Source organism: Triturus cristatus, chromosome 7, assembly GCF_964204655.1.
Source record: "Triturus cristatus chromosome 7, aTriCri1.1, whole genome shotgun sequence".
In the NCBI taxonomy this organism is placed as follows: Eukaryota; Metazoa; Chordata; class Amphibia; order Caudata; family Salamandridae; genus Triturus; species Triturus cristatus.
In genome coordinates this window covers 945,930,262-945,957,263 of record NC_140590.1, presented here as the reverse complement: position 1 = coordinate 945,957,263, position 27,002 = coordinate 945,930,262, and the positions used below count along the sequence as shown (strand labels likewise).

Here is a 27,002-nt window from a genome sequence, read left to right as displayed (position 1 = left end):
GGCCTGTATCACTGTCAGCAGTTTCGCCATGTCCGTGGTCTTGTCGGAAACCTGCCTGAGGCCATCTTCGTTATCTGAAATGCGCTGTTCCGCCTCGCGCAAGCGCACCCCCTGCCTGTCCAACTTGGCGGAAATGGAGTCCATGCGACCACTGAGAGCCTCTATCTTGCCATCTATGGATTGCAGGCTGGCCTGAATTGCCGACAGCGTTTTCTCTAAGGCAGTGGAGGGCGGCGCGGCAGACTCCAACTCCGAGTCCGAAGCCAGCGAGTGCGACGTTTTGCTTCCTTTGCGCGTCTCAAACGTGAGACGCGCCTGAGCCTTATCAGGCTTGCCCATAATCGCCCCTCCAGCCCTCTCCGGCCTGGGCACTGTGGAGGGAGTAGGGCCACCAGGTTAAGGAGGCGCCCTCCCAGGCCAGGAAGGAGCAGAACACCAGGCGACTACAGGATCCAGTCAGGGGGGGGGAGGGGAGCAGCGTCCGCCGACAGTGATCACTCCAGGGATGGGGGCCCACACGGCACACCCCACACAGCGCCAGCTGACTTGCACCTCACCAGCTCACAGGGGTAGCGCCGCGGGTCCCCCCACCGCCAGCATCGACCCCACCACCGGAGGTCCCACGACGAGCCTGCACTAACCTCCACCACGCAGTCTTCCCGGCAGAAGTCCGCACCACGGTGCGTGTGTGTCCAGTCACCCAGATCTTGGCATCCAGACGCCAGGCAGTCGAAGAAGAACCCAGCGGGGGGGGGGGGGGGTGGGAAGCCGCCGCCGAGTCGACAGCCCGGCAATCCCACGCCGCAGTACAGGCAGCAAGTATAGACCTCAAGCCGCCCCTCCCCCGTCAGACCCCCGGAGCCCGCGGTGATCCGCAGCAATCGCGGGCGTCCAGGTACCCGCAGTCCAGCTTACAGGCACGGGGGGGGGAGCGCGCCAACCGGCCACAGGGCCTACTCACCCGTACGAAGCCGGCGGCTTGCGTGGGTACCGCTCCATTCGCTCCTCCCCCGCGCCCGCCGAGTCACCACTCCTCTCCGCAGCTGGCGCGTGCAGCGACGGGCAATTCTAGAGTCAGCTCCGCGTCCACCACTCCGCTCTCCAGACTTCCACTGCACAGGCACCAGGCAAGCGGCTCAGGAGGGCTGTAGCGCGATGTCGCTCCTCGCCGCCTCGCTCACTCCGTACCTCTCAGGCGTCCCAAGATGGCCGTCCCGCCAGGCGCCGTACCACAGGCACGGCTACAGAGCACAGAGCCGCACCGGATCTAGAGCTTTAGCAGGCGGCCGATCCGGGGGCCTCGATCCTTCACTCTGGCGCTCGTGGGCAGGCAGTTAGGGAGCAGGATACTGCAGGATGTTGGCGGTGGCCGGCGGAGCAACACTACCATGCGGCCATCTTGCCTCGCGTCAAGCCACGCCCCCACCTTGTGTCCTTAAAACAAGTTTTTTTGCAAACTGAATTAAGCAGGTCTATTGCAGCCTGACTTTCTACTACCACTGTGGTGCTAGATTATATTCCAGACAATGTTTTCTTGTGTTCCGATCAGATCTTAATGTATTAGAGCTATCATTTTTTCTACGAGACAAGATCTCTATTTAACAAATTGCAACAACCCTAATTTAAAAACAAAAATAGTTCAAAAATATTCCAGGATGTATTGTGCAATTGTTGGGATTTACAGCAATACCTTTGCTATCTCCCATATTAGGAAAACATCGAGACATGAATCATCAATTGCCAATTTGCAAAATAATCTATGCCCATTAGCTGATATCATCATACCACAGGGTAATCTCAGAAACTATAATACACTCCGAGGCGTATACAGGAATAAAATCATATTCCACCTCAATATGCAGATAAACTCACTGAAGTGCGACAAATGGCAATCAATTCTTTGATCAAGTTATTTATAACTCTGAATACACAACTCATGTATTGTCCCAATGTCATGAAAAATTACATTCAGTAAATTTAGAATAGATTGAAGAAGTTAACAAAAAAAGGGAAAGAAAGTGTATTGTAATGAACTCAAAACTCTGGGTGGCAGCACTAGCACTCACCTGAGCAACCTTTAGTGCTACAAAATATTGCAGTCAGTTCTACTAATATTGCAGTATACATATTATACACTAGTGAAACTACTTAAAATGTTTAAACTTAGCAGGTTTCGATGTCTTTGGTGACAGAGATGGTGCTGACCATGTGCACGTATTTGTGCAAAGCTCTGCCATTACAGGGATCTGAGCAATTTAGGGCCATATTACGAGTTTGGTGGTTCTCCTGCAGCACCGCCACTGCAGTGCTTGCAGGAGGACTGCTGATGTGACAGCACCTGCAGCAGGTTCCAGCAGGGTGTGGCATGCACCATGTTGTGCATACTACACCGTGCAGGAACATCGTGCAAATTCATGAGGGCACAACATGTGCCCCCCCCCCCCCCCCGTCCCCCCCCCTGAATGCACTCCCAGACCCAGAAGCCCTGGTGGGGATCCCTTAGTTGCATCTTTGCCTCCCTTGCTATGATATGGGCAGTGGAATTGCAACTCAGAATATGCTCAGCGGCGTAGTACAAGAGCACCACCCACAGGTCACAGGAGTATGTGAATGGTCCATATAATGAGAACTTCTGCAAATATGGCGAACAATGAAGAATGTGCTTTCAGGAGATGATGCGTCCAAAACATGTTTAGTGTAATAAGTATTTTTAGGTTGTTTAATCAGAAATCAGAAAGTCTTCGGTATAGATTTTGAAAATAAAGAAGGTATAGATGCAAAGCAGTTACCCAGAGAAATAACCATTGTATTTTACTGTACGGAATGTTTCTATCATTACGCTTCAGTTCCATAGTACCAACCAGAATGTGATCGTACAAGGGCCATATATGAACATGATAGAGCACCAAAGAAGTTTATATTCTTTTTTTTTTTTATTTGACATATAGAATTATAGATGAGTAACAGCAAATTATGGGGATGTTTTTCACTGAGGGGTGCTGTGTGATGTCAAATAGACAACGAGAGCGATTTCCAAGTTCTCTATGATGTCACTCAGAACCCTGAGGTGAAAAGCATCACCGAAATTCACATTTTACCCATCTATAACTTTATGTTATGTATGGCCCCCAAAACCATCTTCCTAGCCTTCAACTACTGTGCAGGGGCAGAGGATAATAGGAGAGCTATACATAACATGCCCTCTGTTATGTATGCCTGTCCCAAAGGAAACAAATAAAAAATAACTTGCATGCCATCCTTGACAACACCCCACAAGCATCCCTTCCTTCCTTCTCCCTCTTGCAGCTGAGAGTTCAGAGAGTCAGTCTGCCTTGGAAGGCCCTTATGACATAGCAACAGTGGGTAACGAGTTTCGTTTTCAACTGCTGCTACGTCATAGCAGTGAGTCATGACATTTTAAAACTGAAATAAACTATAGAGGCTCTCTATGAGAGCCATAGATAACAATAAAGTAAACTGAATGTTTATAAGAGTTTATAAATGTGGATCTCTGCTTATGTCTTTCCTTTCTTCACCAAAACAAAATATGAAATAATTGTTTCAGAAGTTAAGATCAGATCCAGAAAGAACAAAGGGAGGGAAGGAGAAACAGAGGGTAAGAGAAAGAGAGGGAGAGAGGGATCAGAAGGGGAGAAAGGGTGATATTTCAATATAAGTGAATCTTACTCTTAAGCCCATCGTTCCTTGTTCTCCTTGGTCACCAGGTTCACCCTGAAAAAATAACATTTTATCACCCACAAATTCAAATCAAAATGACAAAAGGTTAATTTTGTAAATATATATCTGAAATTAATATATCTGCATGTTCAGTGCTGATTACAATGCTCATCAGTATTTGTTCTTGTGTAGGTTTGAACTGATAGATGAGAGAGAGAAAGAATGCATAAAAATACAACATTAAGTACTAAAGTAAATTGCCTGTATCACTGATAAATGATGTGCAATGAGGAATGCGCTAGCTAACTTCAGCAGACACCTCCAACAGGGACCCCACTGGATCAGCCCACTGGAGCATGGCCATGTGGTGTGTTACCATTACTCCCCAGGCGTTACGTCGGGAGTCATTACATTGCAGTCAGTATATCAGGAGCCTTTACATCATAGGTCATTTTTCAGTCTTTTACTCTGCAAATAATCTACTTTTTAAAATTATTTTAAATGACAATATATGCAAATATGTATAAATAAATATATATATATATATCTATATATGTTTATGGGCATTTATATGTACATATATATTGTTACTTAAAACATTAAAAGTAAAAAGAAATTAGACTATTTTTAGTCAAACCAATAGATTAAATAAGTACATTGTATGTAATTAATAACAGTTATTTCACATTTTAATGAGACTATATTTAAATAATAAAACATAAGTTGTTTGGAATGGTTGTAAACAGTTTTTAGGTTTCAGGGATGGGCAGTGTATAGGGGTAGCAAGGAGTTTTTAGGATTCAGGGATTTGTAGTCTATAGAGATAGCAGAGGGGTTTGAGAGTTTAGTAATCTCTAATACTAAGGGGGTTCAGGGATGCGTGGTCTGTAGGGAAAGCAAGGAGCTTTTAGGGTTCAGGGATTGGTAGTGTATAGGAGTAGTAAAGATTTTTTTATGGTTCATGGATGGGTAGTGTATACAGTAGAATGGAGTTTTTAGAGTTCAGGGATGGTGGTCTATAGCATAGTAAAGGGTTTTTAGGCTTCAAGGACGGGTAGGATATTCCTGCCCTTTTCTGTTACGCCACCGCCACGGGTTCCTGGATCGCGGCGGACGCGGTGGTCCTATCACCACAATTGAAATAACCGCCACCACAAGCATGACGGTCCTAGGGCCGCCGTACTCGTAATAAGGCCCTTAATGTTAATACAATATTATTTGGCATTAATGAACTGATGGTTTGTAGCAAAACCACACAATATAATTCCTCAAAGATTCGAACTATGGTTGAGTTCATTTTGATATGGAGCATGACTTGAATCTCCAATTAAGACGTAGAAAAAGGTCTTAAGAAAAATTCACATCTAGGTAAAAGTTACATGACATGTCCGTTATGCAAGAAATTGTAGACAATACGTGACGATTTAGCTTTAGCCATTCCTGAACTTTCCTTCCTTTTGGCATTTACTTGATGTTTTGCACGAAATGTTTTCTTTTCATAATTGTATTTTCTTTTTTGGGATAGATGTGTCTGCACATGCAAGGACATCCATTTTTGGACGGGTTATAATCCTATTTAAAAGTATGACAGCCTCAAGCAGCAGAAGCGTGATCTTTCTTAAACATTATTTCCTTCAGTACCTCCCTTCCTCATCCTAGCATGCTTAGGCGCTTCTAGGCACTGTAAAACTCTCTACTTAGGATTCTTTTCCTCCTGCACTCAAGCTCTCATGGCATCCTCTTGTAATGTATAACCTTCAACCTTATAGCTCTCTGTTGCTATTTAGCTGGGGTTGCACATATAAAAACAATACATACAAAAAAGCTGCAGATACTATGCCATACATACCCAGACTGCCGTACCATATTCAATAACGTGCATCGAAATACACTGCAGGCTACATTTGCATAATTGACTATTGAGCCAGTTATGGGTCATAACAGCTGTACAAACCAAGAGCCGGAGAAGACTACACATGTGATGTGCAGGCAACTACAAGCACACAGCCGCTCACCTAATGGATTAAATCAGAGAGACGTTCTTGTATCCGGGCGCTCTCAATTACAAGTGGCCCTAAAACATTCTGATTGGTCCAGTAACAGTAGTATCCGGACCCATCAGAATTCCAGGTTTTTCTGTTTCAGACAAAGATTTTGTCTGCTGAAAGGAGCCGAAATCTCAATGTGAAAGACGTGGAGAAAAATGTAGGAATCAGTTCAGAAACACAGATTCCTGCATGTTATCCTCCAAAATCTGAAATTGCACTTATTTCCCAGTCCCCCTGATTCTAGAGTGGTCTAAAAGCACAATTTTTAACTGGGCACTCTTATTCTTCAAACTATATATTGCAGCCTTTAAAGGGCTTTGCCTACCCCAATAAACTATAAACAACATTTTCTGCAGTTCACCAATCGCAAAGTAAAGATTCTGAGTTTTAGGAACACACAAATGGGAGGGGCATTTAGCCCTGCATATGCCAATAGGAGAGAAATGAAACATTGTTTAAGACGGGCATTTTGCCACATCCTAGAGTTCTATAGGAAGCTTGTAAGAGGGTGATGCACCAGTTACATTAATACTACCACAAATTTGGTGCCACTCAGATATCAATAATAAAAACAAACTAAGTGTCTCCCATTTTCACTAATTGAGTAGAAGTTTAGGTCTTTGTTTTCAAGAATAATACTTGGTTTGCAGGAGAGGAGAGGCCCTGCCTCTCTAATACGTTGAACTTGGGCAACAGCTCTTATCCAGCCCAGTAGATTGGAAGTGGGATGTCATGAATAAACAGGGTTTGTAGAGATGGGGACTTGCTGTCGGGTGAAAATGCAACAGAATCCCTGTGAGACTGCAGTGGGCGGGCCTATGGTGGCTGGGGCGCCAGGACAGCTAGCCTGAAAGTCGAGGCCGTTGGACTTCCAGGTCATGAGTGAAAGCAGTGCTTTATCCACTGTTCACTCCCTCTGGGAACGTGTGCGGCAACTTCTTGTGTGGTTATGTCTCCTCTGCTATCGCTTAAGTTTGATCACTGTATCATTTGTCCTTTACAGTAATTGCTTTTCTCTTTTTTGATTCCCTAAATTTTCTGACTTCTACCTGAACTCTGACTTTTTCATGGATTATGACTTGGCTTGCTGTGTTGTGAACATTTGCTTCCTCCTTCCTGGTTTCCAGGAGTGCTTTCAACCTGGAGTTCATCTTTCCTGATACTGGCTTCAAACACACTGGCTTAGTTTAATTGTGGTCAGCGATTCTGAAGCTGGTAAGCATAAGAACGAACAAATACACCTTTGTGTTTGCATTGCGTTGGCCTGTGAACTTTAGTAATTGTTTGTTTTTCATATTCATAGCGAAGACTTGACATTAGCACGTAAGAATGCTACCATGAGTACCCTGAACTTTCAGAGACATACACCAGATGAGACCATGACGCCCTGGCTGTCCCTTGTGTCTCTCATTCTCATTCCCTCCAGGGTGTACCTCTGATATCCGTGCTTACTCACTCACAGCCAGTGCTGTGCTTCTGGGAATTAGCCTAACTGGCAGTAAATACCCGTGGGGAAATGCAGCGAATCAATTGATAGGCAGTACATCATGTATTATTAAATGGTGGTTGATTGCGTTTTTTTGTACAGATTCATTTTCAGTTTTAGCAAACAGTTTTCTTAACAAATAAAGAATCATTTTGGAAAGCCCACTCGATATCCAAACTGAACCACCTTTCGGAGCAACTAAAGACAGGTGCACACCCACACCAAGGTGTTTTACGGAATACCACTGACTGAAGGGTTAGCGCTACTGCAGACAGCCAAGCACAGAGACATGGAGGGACATTCACCTTTCGATTGTTCCCTGCTGTGCTGCCTGTAGCACCTGCACAGACTTCGAGAAAGTGCAATGGTGCATGTTGTGGACACCGCAATTTCCTTCTAGAGCACCTGCAGGCATCTCTTCATCATCTTTGTTCACTTGTGTACATGATCATCGTGATTCAGGCCAGGTGCCCCTACAATTTTGTCCAACATTTGTACAGATATTGCTACCCATGCAATAAGTACATCTTTCACTGGTTAACTGGTGCAAATGCAGTTTTTGCACGTTAGGTGCACATCTAGATGCTTGTTACAATAGCCCCTCTGTTGTCTAGGGACCTGGAAACGTCAGTACACAAATACAGTCTATGTAAGCTGGACAGTTGAATTGCACATTTTGAGTTCATACACAAATCCATTCACGACATTTGAATCCAGGCACAGACCGTTCCACTAAGCCCAGTTAAGTGGATGCAGTCATGTCTAGCGGTGTTTTGAGCTCTTCTCTAAAATGTAGTGGAGCAGTCTAAAAGTACAAGCTGGTGGGCTTACGTTTGCGGTTTCAGTGCTGGTCTCTCCGCAGTACAGGAGGGGAATGAAAATGACTTCATTTTCCTAAAACCGGAGGGGAAAGTCTCATTCATGCTACCAAGATTGCTTGATATGTGTGAGGCAATCAAAGGTGTAAGGGAGACTATTAGTGCCTGGCATCTTGTGATGCAAAAGCACTTCGGAGAGACAGAGCACAAAGGTTAAGATATAGTATGCATCAGGATGTCACATGCAGAAATTCAAGTGGGCGACGGAAATTGACAAAGTGCTGGTGAAGCTGCTTAGTAGCGGATCAGTGTTGGCAAATTCACTGAAACCAAGCTCAGTCCAGATCAGAGATGTCAATGGAAGCAGCTATGCACAGAAACGAATGGGTGAAATACACGGCCTATGTGGGGGACAAAGAGTAAAGTTCAACTGGAAAGCTGACTTGGAGATTCCAGAGGCTAGTACTGATAAAACAAGAAACAAGGCATTTTAGGATTTTCAAATGAGTCTCGATGTTGGAGAGGCAACCAATGAAAATCATTTGGTTCAACATGTTGAAAGCTGCGGGGTTCTTGTCACATAAAACTGTGCTGATCGCTTTTCCTTTGTCAACATCTTCATGGAGATCATCCAACACGCAATGAACACAGATTCAATGTTTCATTCAACCTAAAAACACTCTGGGAGTGAAACAAGACAGTGTATGCATTAAGAGGTTAAAGTTGGGTCATAACTGCTTGTTCTATATGGTATCCATCCAGTATAGGTTAGATATTGCTCAATAGTCTGCAAGTTATTTGGGGTACAGCAGTGGCTTCTATACCAGGTACTTGTGTGAGTATATTAGGACTGAAGCTGTGCAGGGGTGGAGTTAACGAGACTTCACAATACCTCCACTATGATAGAATACATGGCCAGCAGCATGAGTGCTGCTACAGGCTAGACGTGTAAGGCTGATCCTGAGAATTTACTAGACTGGGCTAAATTTGTAAACTTCTCAGATCAATAAAGAGGTCAAAAGTAGATCGCACCTGCCTTCCTACTGTGAAACGTGAGCTTGAGAAGCTGGAGGTAATGTATCTCGACTTCGGTACTTTAGTAGATTAAGGGCCGGATGTACGACCTGTTTTTGCATGCGCAAACTGGTTTGCAAACCCGTTTGCGCATGCAAAAACATCATGGGCCATGTACAAAGCCTATTTAGCAAGTCGCTATTTATTTGCTTCCAAATAGCGAGTCTCAAAACCATGTACTAATGTTTTGCGACTGCAATTGAGGTTGCAAACCACTCACAATTACCACCTACTTCAAGTAGGTGGTAATGCATTCATAAATTGGAAGACCCCTTCCCCTTTGCAAATGCATGCGAAAATATTTTTTAAGGGCAAGTAGTGGTCTCAGGGGACACCTTCCCCTTTGCAAATGCATAAGAAAATATTTTTTAAGGGCAGGCAGGGGTCCCAGGGACCCCTGCCTGGCCTTAAAAAATGAAATGTAAACGTTTCATTTTTTAATTTTTTTTTTAATGCATCCCGTTTTCCTTTAAGGAAAACGGGATGCATTAAAAAAAACTGCTTTATTTCAAAGCAATCCCAGACATGGTGGTCTACTGAGCCCAGCAGGCCACCATCCCTGGTGTGGTGTTGACGGCCCTCGGCCCACATGATACCAATAACTGACACGGACAACAGTGGGTGTAGTAATGGAACTGGCCCTGGGCACGTGCGCCCGGCCCTTTTATTTGCAGGGTCACCTGACTGGTGACGCCTGTGGTGGGTCGGTGTAGAGTGTGGGGTGCAACAGGCAGACCACTGGACCGTGTCCAGCCAGACACTACATCCCTCCTAAACTTCAACGAAAAGAAACAAACAAAAGTCCAACCTGTAAGAAAACAAATAAACAAACACATAGCACCAAATGAGTCTCTTCAGGCCGTCAGCCAGGCAGCGCTGGAGCTTTGGACCGCATGGTCAGGATGCTTTAGTCCGCCTTGGCGATGTACTTTAGACCGGCCTGGTCTCACGGTGTTGGAATCTATGTATAAAGTTCAAGTATCGGTGCATCTGGAGCGGTGGTGGAGTCCACTCTGGAGATCTCGCAGGCGCTCAGGTTCTGGTGGATGACAAACCTACAGCTGTTAGGGATGATCTCGGTGTGTGAGGCTTTTCCTTGGAGACAACATGCTTGATGGTCTTTCTAGCTCCTGACAGTTGAGCAACTTCAGACTTGCCTCTCTCGCCTGGACTCCTCTCTCCCTGGAGCCTCCTGGAGAACCTTCCTGCCGGGCTGCCATGGGAGCGTGTGGACTGTGCGGACTTCGTGTAAGCCGTGCGAAGGTGTCGCTGAGGAACTGCCAACAGTACTCAAAGCCAAGTCTCTCATGTAGCCTCAGAGGGTGGTGATGTTCTCACCATCAGAACTAAGGTTCTGTGCCTTCCTCTGATGGTCTTTTGGTGACCAGTCTTCGACTGTGACCTCCATGCTTCCCGTGCCTGTCATGGAGCTGCTGCCAACGCATCTCTCCTATTCGGATTCCCCTCTCACAGGAACTCCGTCGAGGCCCTTGCCTCTGAATTGCCACGTGACCGCGCGGGCTGGGCAGGCCTTTTGTAGGCCGCGCTGAGGGGTCGCTGCAGAACTCCCAACAGGGCCACGGCCAAGCCTTGTGTAACCCCAAGGGTGGATATTCCAATGGTCAGGTATGCTCTACTTCAGCAGGCTTCAGGTTGACGGGGGCACACAGAAGGTTCCTGGGTGGCTAGCCTCATTGAACTCCGGTTGTCTGGAGTGTTGGGATCCATGCTGGTGGTGCGGTGCTCCTTTGACGTCTTTGGTAATGATGCACCTGGATGACGAACACAGTAATTTTCCTTCAGTTGGGCAACAGGTGGCGATCTCTTGCCTTGGGTGACCTTGTGGAGTGAGGAGGACTGCAGAGACTTTGTGGCTACTTGCAGTTATCTTCCAACAGGTGCACTTATTAGGTGTGGTGCTATCGATACCAAGCAGCCGGTGACAGGACGGTCGAACTGCGAAGCGTGGGGCCTGAACGCAGATCGCGCTTGCTAGCGGTTTATGGTTGGTCCTCCCGCAAAGCTGTCTCCAGTGACGTCTCTGCACCCCGGTGGCTGGCTTGTGCTGATGAACACCTTCGCCAGTGCTGGCACGAGTCCTCTGTCCTTTTGCTCTTCTCCATTCCTGCTTGCGCGCCTGAGATGGTTGTCTGCCCTGAGGCATTGTGCCACTGTTCTTTCTTCCGTTGCGGAGTGGAGTCCTGCCACTCTCATTTCCTCTTTCTAACCAGGTCGTCACTTGGATGTGGCGTCCTGCCACATTTCTCATGTTTGCGCCACATGGACATCTCTCTGGTCGCGTCCAGTTCTTAGGATGGTCTTCACTTTTCTGCGGACCTGTCGCAGGTCTGTCCTGTCAGTAGGCATGCTTCTTCCTCTTTGGGACCTTTCCCGGGTACCATCCCCTCCTCAGGGATTTCGCAGTGCTCCTTTTCTCTTCACTCGAAGGCATTGTGCTTGCGCCTCGAGGCTGTGCTGTCATGGCACTTGACCCTGCCTCCCTTCGGGCATGCTTGGAAGAGTGTGGTTACTCCGAGTGATGTGCTCCCTGCTTGCGGTGCGAACAGGGCGTCTGGCCATGTGTCGCCTGTTGTCGTAGCACATGTTGTGGCGGCAGCTTGTCACATGGAGTGTGCGGCTCTCCTGCTGCCTGTCTTGGACCTCTTGCGATTCCGTCTTGAGGCAGTGTGAGGGTGGACACTCTGTGCTGTCTTCGGCTCTCTGCGGTGCTTCGCTGGCATGGTGGAGATGTAGAGGATCTCCCTTCTGTCTTCAGCAGTGCACTTTTGTGTGGAGAGGTCTCTCTCTCCTGGACGCCGTGCCTCGCGTACCTTGGACTTCGCGCTCTTGGTCCTTCTTCTGGGTGCCCTCTTCTGTGGCTTGCGGTGGTGTCCGTTCACCACTGAGGGTGGGTGGCGCAATCTCCTTGCTCGCGGCGGCATCAGAAAGCCACTGGGGTTGCGTGTGCGGTGCATGTTCTCCTTGCGCCTTTATGGGCTTGATTTCTTTTCGGTCCTATCACCTTCACTGGACCTTGCTTAGCCCCTTGATGATTCTCTTAGTCAGGGCAGCCCTGGGGTTCTTGGCAGCGTGCTTCTTAACTGTGGCAGCTTTGTGGCTATACAAGTGCTCTCTACTTTTGTCCCTCGACAGGCAGGTGTTCTGTGGTTGCACTGTTCATGCCACTTTACATGTTGCTGCAGGTTAGGGGCATCTTCTTTTGACTTGCTGTGCTTTTCTGCGATGTGGTGCTATAAGGGGGAGCGGCCAGTAAGTGGCACTGCAGTGTTCTTCTCCTGCAGTAACGTGGATGAAAGAACCCTCTTTTATTGTCTGGGGACAGCGCTATTGTCTTTGTCCATTTGATTCTCTTCTCCCATGATGTACACTTGGACAGTCCCCCCAGCGGGGAGGCGGTGTGTGAGACGTCCCCTAGGTGGCGCTGCAGCCACTCCTGGTTTGAAAACTTGCTTCTGGCCGTGTGTGACCAGCCTTCGCCCTTGTCTCAGCACCCCTCAGAGGGAGTGCAGCTACCTTGCACACAGTGCTGTTGAGGCAGGCACATAACGATCAGTAGGGGAGTAGTGGCCTCAGGCTCACATGCAGCACTGTCCTGTCTTCTGACATGGAGCTAGGGGTACCGCTTGCATAATGATGTGGGGCATGTTCACTGCTGCGGGGCCCAGGGTATTTCACCCATGCAGGGGTGGCACAAGTGCTTGTTCATTTTGAGGGCTGCTTGCTGTCCAACTGTGGGTGCGGTACTTTAGACTACCTGCTAGGTGGCGCCACAGTCGCTCTTTCCTTGGTGCGAGCCCTGGCAGCTGCTGAACGCTCTCGCACAAATACCGGGCTGCCGCCTGTTGTAGTCCTGTTCAATGCCAGACGGTATGTTTTGCATACATTATCATTGCCACGTGTGGTTGGGCGAGGCACAGCTAGATGGTGCTGCTAGTGCTTGTACTGCTAGTCTTCACTGTGGCAGTCTCTCTAACGCAGGCCGCGCGGGGGCTGAAGCTACAGGCTCGAGCTCACCCTGCAAATGTTGCTTCTTTTCCACCCTTGCTGGCGCAGTGCTGAACAAGTGAGAGTCAAGCGGTGGGGCGCCTCTCATGGAGTGGCAGCGCCGCTTTATCAACACCGGGTGGTGCTCTGGAGGTACGTGGCAGCTTGTCCTGATTACTGCGGCCTTCTGAAGTGTGCCGAGTACCTGGGAGTGAAAACGGGAGGCAGTGGGTATTGTGGGGGGTGTGCAAGTACCGTACGGAGCTGCTCTTTGCGTGGGTCTGTGCCGCTCCGTAGGCCCTGAGCGCCCCCTTCTGCATCATGCTCAGCCGGGCCTGCTCTTGCACCCGGGCGCTAGTCCGTTGCTCGCGGTCTCGCTGGTGATCGGAGGGCAGCGCCTGGGCAGGGGGGTCTGTGTAGGGCTGCAGAGCCAATATGAGGAAGATGCCAGTACGGGGCTCTACGCTGCGCTAACTTGGTAGAGCGGCTTGCTTGCGGCCGGGAAGGGAGGTACAGCGGAAGGTAGTCACCCTTGTCTGCAGGCCTCATTGGGGTTCTGCCTACACATCTCCGCTTCTCCCTCCTCCTGCCAGAATGGACAGCAGCATGCGGAGGCACTTTATGAGCTGGGGGCTTCTTGTAGTGCTGATTGGCAGCGTGCTGGCTGTGACACGCATTCGGATTTCTCCCCTTTGCCTACCGTCGATTGTTCTACCCCTAGGCTCACCTCACGCCAGGCGGGTCACGGGACACAGTTCTTGGTCCACTCCTGCCTTACAGGGGTCACGGGAGGCAGGCGACTGCAGGGCATGAAAACTGGACGCTATATCCTTGCTCACGGGGAGGTGTGGGGGTGGAATGCCCTAGGGACAGGCTACACATCACCTCCATGACGAACTGAACCCTGCAGTCTTTTTACACGTGGGGTCAGACCCCCTTGTTGCCATTGTAGTGCTGAGGGCCCTGGGCCACATGATACTAATAACTGACACAAACGAGAGTGGGTGTAGTACTGGAACTGGCCCGGGGACGTGCGCCCAGTCCCTTTTATTTGCAGGGTCACTTGACTGGTGACGTCTGTGGTGGGTGGTTGTAAAGTGTGGGTGTAAAGTGTGGGGTACAACAGGCAGAACAGTAGAACATGTCCAGCCAGACACCACACCTGGGAGGGTCTGGCATTCCCAATGGGCTCGCAAATTGCGAGAGGCTCATTAATATTAATGAGTCTCTCAATTTGCGACCCCATTGGAATCGCAAACAGTGTTAAACACCTATTGTACATTTTATTTTGCGCCTCGCAATTTGCGACTCGCAATTAGTTGCAAATTGCAAGGCGCAAAATAAAATGGCCGTACATCTGGCCAAAATTCTCCTAAGGGCGAATACAAGAGCACCACCCACAGGTCACAGGAGTATGTGGGACGTTCCAAATAATGAGAGCTCCTGCAGATATGACGAACGGTGAAGAATTTGCTTTCAGGAGATGACACATACATAACAAGAAACTAAACTGAATGTTTATAAGGGTTCATAAATGTAGATCTCTGGTTATTTCTTTCTTCTCTTCAACAAAACAAATTACAAATTTCGGAAGTTAAGATCAGATCCAGAAAGAACACAGGGAGAGAAAGTGAAACAGAGGGTAAGAAAAAGAGGGAGAGAGGAATCGAGAAAAAGTATGAGAAAGGGCGATACTTTAATGTAAGTGATTCTTACTCTTAAGCCCATCGGTCCTTGGTCTCCGGTTTCACCCTGAAAAAATAACATTTCATCACCCACAAATTCAAGTAAAAACGACAAAAGTTTAATTTTGTAAATATATCTGAAATTAATATATGTGCACATTCAGTGTTGATTTTAATGCTCATCAGGATTTGTTCTCGTATAGGTTTGAACTGATAGAAAGAATGGATAAAAACACAACATTAAGCACTAAAGTAAATTGCCTGTATCACTGATAAATGATGTGAAATGAGTAATGCGCTAGCTAACTTCAGCAGACACCTCCAACAGGGACCCCACTTGATCACCCCATTGGAGCATGGTCATGTGTTGTGTTACCATTACTTCGCAGGCTTTACGTCCGGAGTCATTACATTGCAGTCAGTGCATCAGGAGCCTTTTCATCATAGATACGTTTCCAGTCTCTTACTCTGAAAATAGGCTACTTTATTATTTTAAATGACAATATATGTATAAATACATAGATATCTTTTGATGTGACCGCATGTTTGTGTGCATATATATGTATATATTGTTACTTAAAACAGTAAAAGTAAAAATACGTAGACTGTAATTATAGTTAGAACAATAGATTAAATATGTACATTTAATGTAATTGATTATAGTTATTTAACATTTTTAATGTGAAAATATTTACATATTAAAACAAGTTGTGTGGAAGGGTTGTAAAGAGATTTTGGATTTCGGGAATGGATAGTGTATAGGGGTAGCAAGGTGTTTTTAGGGTTCTGGGATTGGTAGTCTATAGAGGTAGCAGAGGGGTTTTAGAATTTAGAGATTGGTAATCTATTGTGATACTAAAGGGATTCAGGGAAGCGTAGACTACAGGGCAAGCAAGGAGTTTTTAGGGTTCAGGGATGGGTAGTGCATACAGTAGAATGGAGCTTTTAGGGTAGTAAAGGGTTTTTAGGCTTCAAGGACGGGTAATGTATATAGATAGTAAGGATTTTTAGGGTTCAGGGATATTAAATGTTTATGGCAGTAAGGGTTTTTAGGGCTCAGGGATGGGGTGTATGGGGTAGTAAGGAGTTTTTAGGGTGAGGGATGAGTGATTTAAAATTACATTATATTAAGTAAAATAAATGAAAAATAATTAAATTATAAGGAATAAGATATATTTAAAAAATTGTTTTTCAAATTAGTTTAACTATTAACAATAAATAAAATTATAAATTGTAAATTACAATTCCAAAAACTATAGATTATTAAATTGAATTAAATTATACAGATTGGTTACATATATCTATTCATATATGTGTATATGGACACACAAAAATATATATAGTATGTGTACATATATGTGTGTGTTTGTATTATGTATATATATACACAATTAAATGTATCTTACCTGCAAAGCCACAATGTAAAGGACTTCAATGTAAAGATACTTCTGATGTACTGACAGCGATGTAATGAGTTGACTTCCAGTGTGCCTGCATGTGACGTAACAAGCCAATGGTGGCTTCAGTTAGTTGTAGCAACTACTCATTAATGCTCCGTGCCATGGTGAAAGTGTGCTTCTGGATGATGACGTGGACATAAAGAACAAGTTACGGGACTTTTGTAAACATTATGCCGTACATGTGAGAAGCTGTTTTCTGCTCTCGCAATCTCCCGACACTCGACATACTAAGAATTGAGATTCAGAAGGAAGACTCCGTAGCTTCACGGTTGAGACAGTGAGTCTCCCTCACACAGTGGACCATTATAGTAGTTTTAAAGTTTGGTATCTCTTCCTGCTGTAATCCACCTACACTGTGCATTTACAGCGACCAGTGTTCTCTATGTATGTTTCAAAGAGCTCTCTTACCAAACCTTCAAACAGAGCAATAAGAGCGAAGGAGGTACTTGGAGGTCGATGGAAGTGCTTGTGGCGATGCCAAGAATTCCAACCAGGACTCCTCACACACATATATGTAGATTTAATATCCATATTAGTACTATAACGATCAATACCTAGCAGGCTGTGAAAACCCCTGTGCATACGATTAGCACAAATAGACTGACCAACAGAGAGCGGCTTTGAGTATGTATGTTTGCCACTCGAGGATCCATCCTCCAGTTGAATAATGCCAGCCAAGGGTAAGAATGTCCCCTGATGACGTCAGTGACAAGTGTGGCTGCTGAAACCAGGCAGCAAAAGGGCCCATTCGGAAGTGGAGCAACTTTATTTTATACTATGACTCTGCTTATAGCATATCACTGTTTGAAGTGCTCAACTTCAAAAAGTCTTTCTTAGCGCCGACAGGCAAAAGATTTAGGTGCAGATATCTTATTTATTAGCTATGATTTGAGCAGCATTTAGAATATTTCTCTTACCGTCAGCCCTGCCTGCCAGTAATGTCACCAGGGCAATTTCGCACGGAGCCCTGATGCCATGCTTGTGGCAAATATGGCCTTTGGGCGCGGGTGTTTCCTGCACTTCCAACAGCAAGACCTAAGAGATAAAACAAAAATCCCAAGAGCACACACTAGTTGGAGGAGGGATTTTTTTTTACCTTGAAAGTTCCCTTAAATGGTTTGCAGTCAGTCACATTTGAGGGTCAGGGAAGGTTTTTGTCTTCCTTCCAGTCAAATAGAAGAAATTCGACCACAATGGGGCTGGTCTCGTCTTTTAATACCTATTCTACCATACAGCATTTTCAGTGTAGGACTGGCCTGCCTTTTGTGCACGATGGCATTCCATGATGGGCCGTTGTGAAAGAGCCAGTGTGTCTTGACTATTTATGGTCCTGTGGGCTGTGATGAGATTAAAAAAAAACACCCACACAATGGCCCTTTTTAACTGGCCCATCTAGGAGGGTAATTGTACCAGCAGGCCAGCTAGCAGAGTTCCAATTGTTTGATTGACTTAATTATTTAGAGACTGGATAGCACCGTGATCTGAAGTGTCTACAAACGGAATTCTGTATTAAAATGCTTCCATTTCGCTTCATTTCAGGCACCTGTGGGGTCTGTTGCAGTTTTACCAACACAGTTGGATGCTCTCTTCCTCCATACATGCCTTCTGCACTGATACCAGATCAGATGGCATAAATGCAATTACATGAGCACATTTAAAAACCTTCACAATGAGAAGGTGAACCTGACAGAGGTGAACACCTTCCATTAAAGTGTTGTACACTACCTTTGACCCAGGAAGGCCATCCACTCCATTTTCTCCTTTGGGACCCATACTTCCTTCATCACCCTGAAAATATAAAGTATTTGCATCTATGTCATTAGTGTACAAACATTCAAAATATTTAGCTACAGTTTGATTATGGAATGTATAAAAGTAGAATTACATTTTTACATTCATGTTCTATCGTGATTGACGAGGTCGTGAATAAGAATTGCATGTTTAGAATGTTGTTTAATTTAATATTTGTTATCCATAAGACCAAATGCAGAGTAACCAACATTCCATTGTGGATCTTTGGAGGAGTTTGGCTGGTGAAAACTTTCCACAGTCATGTGGACTCAAGTGAAAGTAAGCTCTCAGAGGTTAATTTGATTTTTAGTGCAAGTGGATTAGAAAACAATTGATGGGTGGTGTGCGTCACTTAATCTCAGCAACTGGTAACTAATGACACACAAGATAGAGACTAGTCAAATGCAAATTAGTTTTGGTTCTGCAATTAAACTCGCTGAATGACTTTAGAACGTCACATCAATTACTTTGGTCTAATCGTAAATCAAAAAATATATTTTCTACCAAACAACACATTCACTATTGCAAAACAATTTTGCAGTGTGGACTGTGCTCATACCTTAGGCCCTGGGGGTCCTGGAAGCCCTGGGGTCCCATCTTCTCCCTGTGAGGCAATCATGTTTATGGACTTTAGTTAATATGGCAATGAACCTTGATGAATCAGATTGTCATCAAACATCTCACTAGCGGCAAAAGGGCCGAGTATTGTTTAAAATCAAGATATGGAAAATGTTCTGAACAATAGCATGTAGTTTTCAAGTTTTCTTTAGAAAGTTATATTCAATCACTATCTGGAAAGCCATGGAGGTAACACCAGACCACTTACAAAGCACAACATCTTAGAAAGCATATTAAAAACATATATGTATACTGGTTTTCCAAATTACAGATTGCAAAATAAATACAAAAAAACATGATTGTATAAGAGTTTCGAAAGCAGGCAAGGCTCCACATTATTATTACCATTAAAATATACCATTATACTGTCCTCCCCTTGCTTTTAAAACCTACACCTAAGCCGTTCAAAACTACAACCACAAACTTAAACAAAAACAACTTGGGTTAGATATCAATCAACATATAAATATTACTTTCGCAGTGATTTAGCTATCTTACAATAATTTTCTTTGTCACTGAAAGGTTGTACTGTTACTTTGTCCAAGGGTAAATGGTTCATGTACACATCACTGGTAGTCACTCCAGAATCTTCAGGGATCAAAGGTCTCATTCCTTTCCTCCCCCCTCCCAGGTGGGGCACTCCATCTGCCCACAGGTTTTGGTAATGTACTCCTCTTTCTTATCCGCAAATTACTTACATAGCCAGTTAGTGAAAACTGGGAATTTTCATTTAATATTCACAGGGATTAGAATTGTTGCTTTTAGCGATCAAGATCTGCCAGACTTTGAGCTAGTGATGCCCTTACCACCCCTCTCCATATGTAGCATCATACTTTAAAACACAGCCAATTCCAATGCTTCACTCCGCCACTCAGACTTCTGGTGTCCTGGTGCATTTCCAAGTCATCTCAATCTGTTTTCTTGCAAGAAATAAAGCCAGGTTCACAAATCCGTTACTCGACTTTTTTTTGTCTATGGTGGTACATTAGCTCCAATAGACTTTCTTCTGACTTGAACAAGTCAGTTCTACCAATATCCTTTAATGATCGGGTATTTCCAAGCCATATGCAAACATCCCACTTCCAGGGCTCTACATCAAAAGCATGATGAAATAGCTTTATGGCAAATCCGACCAACTCTTCTTGGAGTACAACAGTTTCTATGGATGAAATGATATTGATTCTATCTAAACCTTGTATTCTTAGACATGCCTGCGTGCGTCTTAATACCCACTTCCCTTCTTTTTTCGTAAACAGCACTTCTGAGATCTGTCGACCATGTATCCCTGAGGTCTATTAATTTGCATTTCGAATATTTAATATTTCTTGGTACAATAAATTTCCCATTCTCTCACTCTTCCAGTGAGAATAGCAACTGCATTATCTAATATGCACATAGTTCTGCTTTTCTGGAGTCCCACCGCCCATGTTATTTCTTTAATCGTCCCGCCTTATAAGAGAAATTGTCCTGTAGGTATGTTATAGTTGTGCATAATGTCTCCTAACAGTCTGAGTACCTCGTTTTCATCAAAACCCCATACATTTCCAACTAGCGATTCTGTCCATTGTTTCCACTGTCGGGATACACCAGACCCTTCCATCTTGAGCAATTCAGTTATCGGTCAGGCACATAAACTATTCTCATATTCGTTTTTGTGAAACATCTGCCCAAGCAATAGTGGGCTATCCTTATTAAAACACTGCAGTTCTCCTATCAGGCCCCATGACATATTCAAGGAGCTACAAGGTATCTCTCACAATACTGGGCCAGCAAAGATTCTGCTTCTGCAGCTGGTGCTTGGCATTTGACAACCACTGGAGATATAGAACTCAGAATCTGAAACTCCTAATCCTCCCTCTGTCACAAATAGTCGAATCTCCTTGAGTGCCGCTCTGCATCTGCTGGATCCCCATATTAAATCATAGAAAAAACAACATTTTAAGCAATATTGGCTCAACACTGGTGCACAATAGGGGTTATGTGTATTGCTAGAACAGGTTATTGGATCAATCCAAATCACTACACCAAATAAAACGGAGAGAAACATAACTTTACAGGAGTCGAAAACAACCACCACACAAGCTGATGTTCAAGAACTGACCTGCCTTTCTAGTTACCACATTTACAGCCCTTGTCCCTTATTCTTGGCCATGTGCTTCCTATCATATACGTTTCTTGTCTGGCTTCACTTAGGAAAGGCTAGGAGTGCTTTTGGAACTTGATTTCTCCTCCCCAATGTTCTATCCTCAAACACGCGGAGGATTAGGCGTCCTTTGGAATTCCATATCTCAGAGGCATGTAGACTGCCTGTAGATATTTATAAAGGCTGTTTGCTTGATGACAGATTGACTCGGATCAGCAATTTTACTTGTGATAATAACTCCCCATGTAGTTGCATGATGGAGGATCCTGCCCCGAGCTGACAAGCAATTCACTCTGATACACACTCTAGTATCTTATAGAAATTATGTATGTTTGATTCAATGATAACTTTTTAGCCACTGACATTAAATTACTTGTTTGGCAGAAATCTTTAAGTTTGTAGTTCACGACACTAGGCTAAAAGAACAAGTTACTTACCTTCTGTAACGCTTTTTCTAGTAGATACAGTATCTGCCTGTGGATTCCTCACCTTATGAATATCCCCTGCGCCAGCATTCCGCAGAATTGTTTCCTAACTCTCCACGCTGATGAGGACGTCACAATGCTACGGCTCCGCTCGTGACTCCGCATGACGATACCGGAGCCATACGAGAGCCTCTTCGGCGTGATGACGTCAGTTCCACCCATTTTTTCCGTGCCTCCGAGGCGAACAGGTGGACCGACAACAGATTCAAATTATACACAGTACACAATATTCAAACAAATAAACATAGGGGCATATTCATAAGGAGCTATTGCCGAAGGAGCGGCAATTTATCGCAGCCAAAGTCATGATAAATTTACCTCCCCATTCACAAGCTGGTGCTAACAGCCCACAGCACCAGTTTACCCGCGATAGCAGCCGCAAAAAACATCACCACAGAGGATCACCGCAACTATCACTAATGAGATGCAGAGTGAGCGTTCACGTGCCAAAAGCTGCGACCACACCTCACCTCAACATTCTCAACTACCAGACAGACTGCGATAAAAACACAAAACAGGGGATAAGGCGTGTTAGCACCAGGAAATCTACACCTGCTCTGACCTGGTGTTAAGTCGGATGGCAGCCAGCACCACAAAAGGGAGACCAGCCCAGAGCCACATCGGAAGGGCAACATTTGTCAAGGATCCACTCATCATGCAGCCAGGACACCCAAGAGGTCCACAACACCCACCGACACCACCCCAGGACACCACCCCACACCTGGAACACCCCCCGGACAACGACAGAGGCAGCGCAGACAAAGACAGCGGACCCCCAGGAAACGCACCAGCCTCACAGACCCAACATCTAATAATGTCACCGTCCACTACAGGCTGAAAGGGACAACCATCCTAAGCATCCTGACCATCATCGCCTAACAGGGCTACGGCACCAACACAGCGGACATCCAACATCCCACCCCACACCAAGCTGCTGGATTGGCTGCACCTGTTGGCCGCTGGCACTCCCCAAACACCACCCGCCAGAGTTGGAGGAGTCTCACAGCCAGCCACATCCAAGTCCCCCACATCTGTCCTGGACATCACCATCACCCTGGTACCCCAGTCCCCATACGTCAAACACAATGCGCAGGATCCGCTGGAGACCAAGCAAGGACCATACGCAATAGCAGGATGCACGCACGTGTTATGGGCAATCCACAGCACACATGTCCCACCTGTGCCCCCTGGTGACACAGCACACAATTAACACATCAGGAAGCACACGTCTCACAACAATGTGCAGGCAACGACAGAACACTGTGGAACCTCCAACAATGTCGCCTCCAAATACCCAGCCACTGCGCTCCGACAGTCCATCAGCAACCAACCTACCCAGGATGGCAAAAATGGAAATGCACAGCCCCATGGCAAGTTTCAAATGGACACCCTACTCACCTCAACTCCACAAACATGCCACTCACAACTCTGGCAATGCACACGTCACAAAATCACTACCAACATGCACAACAACATGCCCACCCACCCGACAGAACAACTTACAATGGTTACCTGGACAAGCCGTGAACATGAGCCATCAACGGCATGGTACCTCAGCCACACAACAGCCGAATGTGGGGAGAGGTGGCAAACAGGCATGTGTGAAGGATGCAGGAGAACCATGAGTGGGAAAGTACACAATGCCAAGAGTGGTGGAGATGTGCTGGACAGACCTCAGTATGCATAACACACCCATATCCATGGCGACACACACCTCTGGTGTATGGAGTCTAGTGGACAGTGGACGCAACCATGTCACCCCAGCCAGTGGGGGACCTTGCGGAAATGTTGCTTGTTTTTCTTTTTTTTTTACATATATAGAGCGAACTTGACCCGAATCGGGTATCAGAGCGCTTTACATAGCACCAGTTGCGTTACATGAGGACACATTCATTTTTTTTTGTTAGGCACGGGGAGATTAAGTGATTTGCCCAGAATCACAGGATGTTCAGCTCATTGCCGAGACTCGAACCCGGTCAACCGTCCTAGTGTTAGGCCAACTCCTCTCCCCTAGGCCTGTTACACCCCCCCCCACCCCCCCAAGTGTGACCGGAGTGGGATGGCCCGGCGTATGCCACGCCAGTGTAGGGGTGTGAATAAAAAGCACGTAGCCCTGGGTGTGGTCCTCTTCCGGAAAGCACAACGTCTCTGCCAGGGCGGTGCTTCTCATCCCGCCACAACGCCGAGGCCGTCCTCGTGAGCGGAGTTGCCTGCAATGCCGTGCACCTGCCGGACCCCGGCACGCTGGACAACGAACCCGCCAGGGCTGCCCCTGCGCAGCCAGGCCACACTGATCACCTGCCGACACCGGCGTGTGTCAGGAAGGGCCCACCACGTGCCGGCGCAAGATCCAAACCTGAGAGGCAGCCGCCACAGCACCAGACCCCCCGATCAGTGAGGCATAGTTCCATATGGGCATCTTGCGACACGTGGCGCCACTGAACCTGAACTACGCAGGCCGGTGGGGCCATCCAACCTATGCCGGCGACACTCGGTGAATGGCCCGTGCTGACCGCTGCCTCAGGCCTACTCCATGGTCAAGTAGGTCACATATTTGGAACTGAACATCGATTATTCAAAGGCAGAATACATTTCATCGCACGCACAGAGAGGCGTAAGAGGATGACGCGTTGCAGTCTGGAGGGAACAGGATCATCGTTACGGAGATGAGCGAACATAATCCACAACTTGCCTTGTGTCACTGACTCTGTACCTCGCGAGCCAACGACACGTGGCTGTGGCCCACTGCTGACTGCTGCCTCCGGCCTATACCGCGGTCCAGTAGGTCATAGAGTCTTGATTTTGCAATGGTGTAGTTCATATCAGTGTACCGGCATCATCGCAGACTGCATCCCCTCTCAGCACCTGTGCCACTTTGTCTGTTCCCCGACAATCATGGACACTCTCTGGTCGAACTTTGGTGGCGTCTGAGTCTATAGACTAGGGGGCAGTTTCCATCCTCATGTAGCTGATACCGAATTGGTGGTGGCAACGAGGCTGTCGCATTCCACTCCTCCATTTGCTGTTTTCTGATAAAATCAAACCTTTCGGCATCATGCCCTGGAGGACACCTTCCACTGCCCCCTGAAACCCTCCGCCACATACACCTCGGACATTGATGATGACCCACTCAGGTCGCATGGGCCATCTGACTGCGCCGCAAGTCACCGTCCCGTGGCTAGGTGCCTGTGCCGGCCGCAGTGCATCCGGGGCCACTAATTCTGGGCTGGTCCGGTCTGGGACCCCTTCTTCTGAGATATTGGATGGCCACTGAAGCGGTGGACCTGCGCTGTACGCAGCCTCCGGACCTGTCGTGGCTGCCATCATCGACATGATATCCTGTTCAGCACTCCAGGTGACAGTGACTCAGTGCACCGCAAGCCATTGTCCGTTACTGATTGAGTTTTGTGCTGTGGAGAGATTGCGCAGCAATTTCACCTCAAACAGTGTAAAAGTAAATGTAAATGTAAATGTATGTGTCTTGTAAAGCGCACTGCTGCCCTGAGGCGTCCTGGCGCTGTAGACCGCTGGGGAACCCGTCCTGGCTATCCCTGTGAGATGGTCCCTCCTGGGTATCTCCAAGGTGAAACCAGGCATCCCCAGCGAATGTGGGGGGCCGTTGTGGAGATGAGGCAAGCTAATGCCCAGAGTTGCCGAGTGTGATCCCTGGTTAGAGTAGGCACCAAGGCGAGAATTATCGAGTCTGATGGCCCTGGTCCACGACCCTGCCGCGTCGGGAATTGAACCCTGGTCCCGGGCCGTCCTCTGCTTCCGGGTCTGCTGCCTCTAACCAGTGAGCCACACCACTCCACAGTGTGGGAGCCCTGGGAAGTTGATGGGGAAGATGATGCAGGTCTAACACACCCCACTGCATCTGCATCAGGAGTATATATCGAAGGGACACAATCGGAGGCCTTTTCTTCAGATGAGCGCGCTCATCTCTAGTGCCCCAACCCCGTGCACAGCAACTCACGGGCACTTCTGTTTGCATGTGGTTGTCCTCTGGACTTTCTCCGGCTCCCTCCATGTTGCTCAGCAGTTGACTCTTTTATGCATGTGTTTTCTGTTTCCGTTGCACTGGTGTCTAATGTTCAAGTGGTTGCAAGCACCAGACATTCCGTGCGGAATGGCTTACACTCACCCCACACACATCCAGCACAGGCGTCACTGTACATGTGGCCCTGCCAATAAAGGGGCCGGGCGCATGTGCCCATAGCCAATTCAACATGGTATCTGCTTGTGTCCCTGGGGTCGTCTTGTATGCATGAGGGCCATGGGCCCAACGCCATTACATTGTGCTCTGTACATCGGATGCAGACGTGTCACCGCAGGCAGCGGGTTGGAGCTTGGACATGTAGCTTTGTCGTCACCCACTCAATTCATAAGGGGAGTGGCCAGGTCCATCGTACGCAGAGCCAACATGGGTGTGTGACTGGAATTTGAGCGTCTTTGCCCGTGGTTCTGTACTGTGTATGTGCAATTGCGTGTGTCTCTATGGCAGTGTGGGTTTCCTTAGTGGGGTGTTGGTGACCCCTGAAGGGTGATAGACACCTACGTATGTGTCCTGGTTTGCATTCCATGGGTTCGGCTCCCACCCACACCTGTTGGGCCACCTCCTTTTGTCGTGCAGAAACATGGCATTGGGGTGCGATGTGTAGGTGGGTGAAGTGTCGTGGCCCAGCTGTGCTTGCGGGTGCTTCCTGCTGTGTGATCTGTTGCAGGCTGGGTGTTCTCCTCTGAGTAGCTTGGCTGTCCGGGGGCTGGTGGTGGGTTGCGTGGGATATCCATGTGCTGTTGTAGGGCGTCGGTGTCGACGGTGTGGTGGTCCTCTCCGGCATCACTGATGTGTTGTATTCTGTGCTCTGCTGAAGGTGTTGTATGCCCCTCCGCGATGTAAAGGGGAGGTGCGTATTGACTTTGCGTTGACATATATATGTTAGCGCATTGTGCAGGTTTGCATGCAGACTGTATGGCAATGTGCATTGTGACTGTTTGTTGGGTGCTGGATTCTTCTGCGGGACAGTGTAGATTTGGTCTACATGACGGATGTGATGTCATACGCGTACATTTCCATTTCACAGTTTCCGGCTCCGTCAGATGTAGTAGGCATGTTTCTGTGCATGTGCGGAGCCAGTTGTGTCCTCTGTTCTGCAGTGTGGGCTATGCACGTTGTTCCCCGTTGTCATCAATGTGGATGTACTGTTCGTGCTATGTGTGTGTGCTGCAGTGTGCCAAGGGGATCGGGCCCATGGACCTGGATGATTGTGGGTGTGCAGTGTGGTACACCTTGTTGTGCATGTGTGCCATTGTGCCCACTCCCCCGTCCCCCCAGTCCCGGTTTGTTGCACTCCCTGTTGATGTAGTGTCAGGTCCTCTCGAGCTGTGTCCGTACTCCCTACTCCTTGCAACGTCTCCACACTGATGACTGTGGCCTCGGTTTCCTCCAGCTCCTCCTCTGGCGCTGGAATGCCATCTCCCGTCGCTGTTGCTTCCTTCCTGTTAGCAGCGGCTTTGTCACTGGTTTAGGTTGTCACGTCATGCCGGCGCCTCTTGGCCTCCTCGATTGGCCTCCTAGGCACTCAGACTGCATTCCAGGTGGTCTGCTTGTGGGTCAGTTGCTGGTAGTGTTCTGTCACCTCCGTGACGCTGGTCATGTTTTCCTGTGGTCTGCACCCCGTCTTCCCCTCCCTCTTCTCCTTGGCCTTCCCCGG

General features: G+C 47.2%; 1 protein-coding gene across 7 annotated transcripts in view; it reads right to left on the bottom strand.

Annotated features, from left to right (window-relative positions):
* LOC146810895 (uncharacterized) overlaps positions 1-27,002 on the bottom strand; it is a 403,292-nt gene that overhangs the window by 123,272 nt on the left and 253,018 nt on the right. For all 7 annotated transcript variants that reach the window (XM_085617937.1, XM_085617940.1, XM_085617938.1 and 4 more), the window contains 4 exons: positions 18,605-18,649; positions 17,980-18,042; positions 14,826-14,861; positions 3,688-3,732 (listed from right to left, as the gene is read on the bottom strand). In XM_085617937.1, coding sequence (XP_085474063.1) covers positions 3,688-3,732; positions 14,826-14,861; positions 17,980-18,042; positions 18,605-18,649 — 189 coding nt within the window. The remainder of the gene's footprint in view (positions 1-3,687; positions 3,733-14,825; positions 14,862-17,979; positions 18,043-18,604; positions 18,650-27,002) is intronic.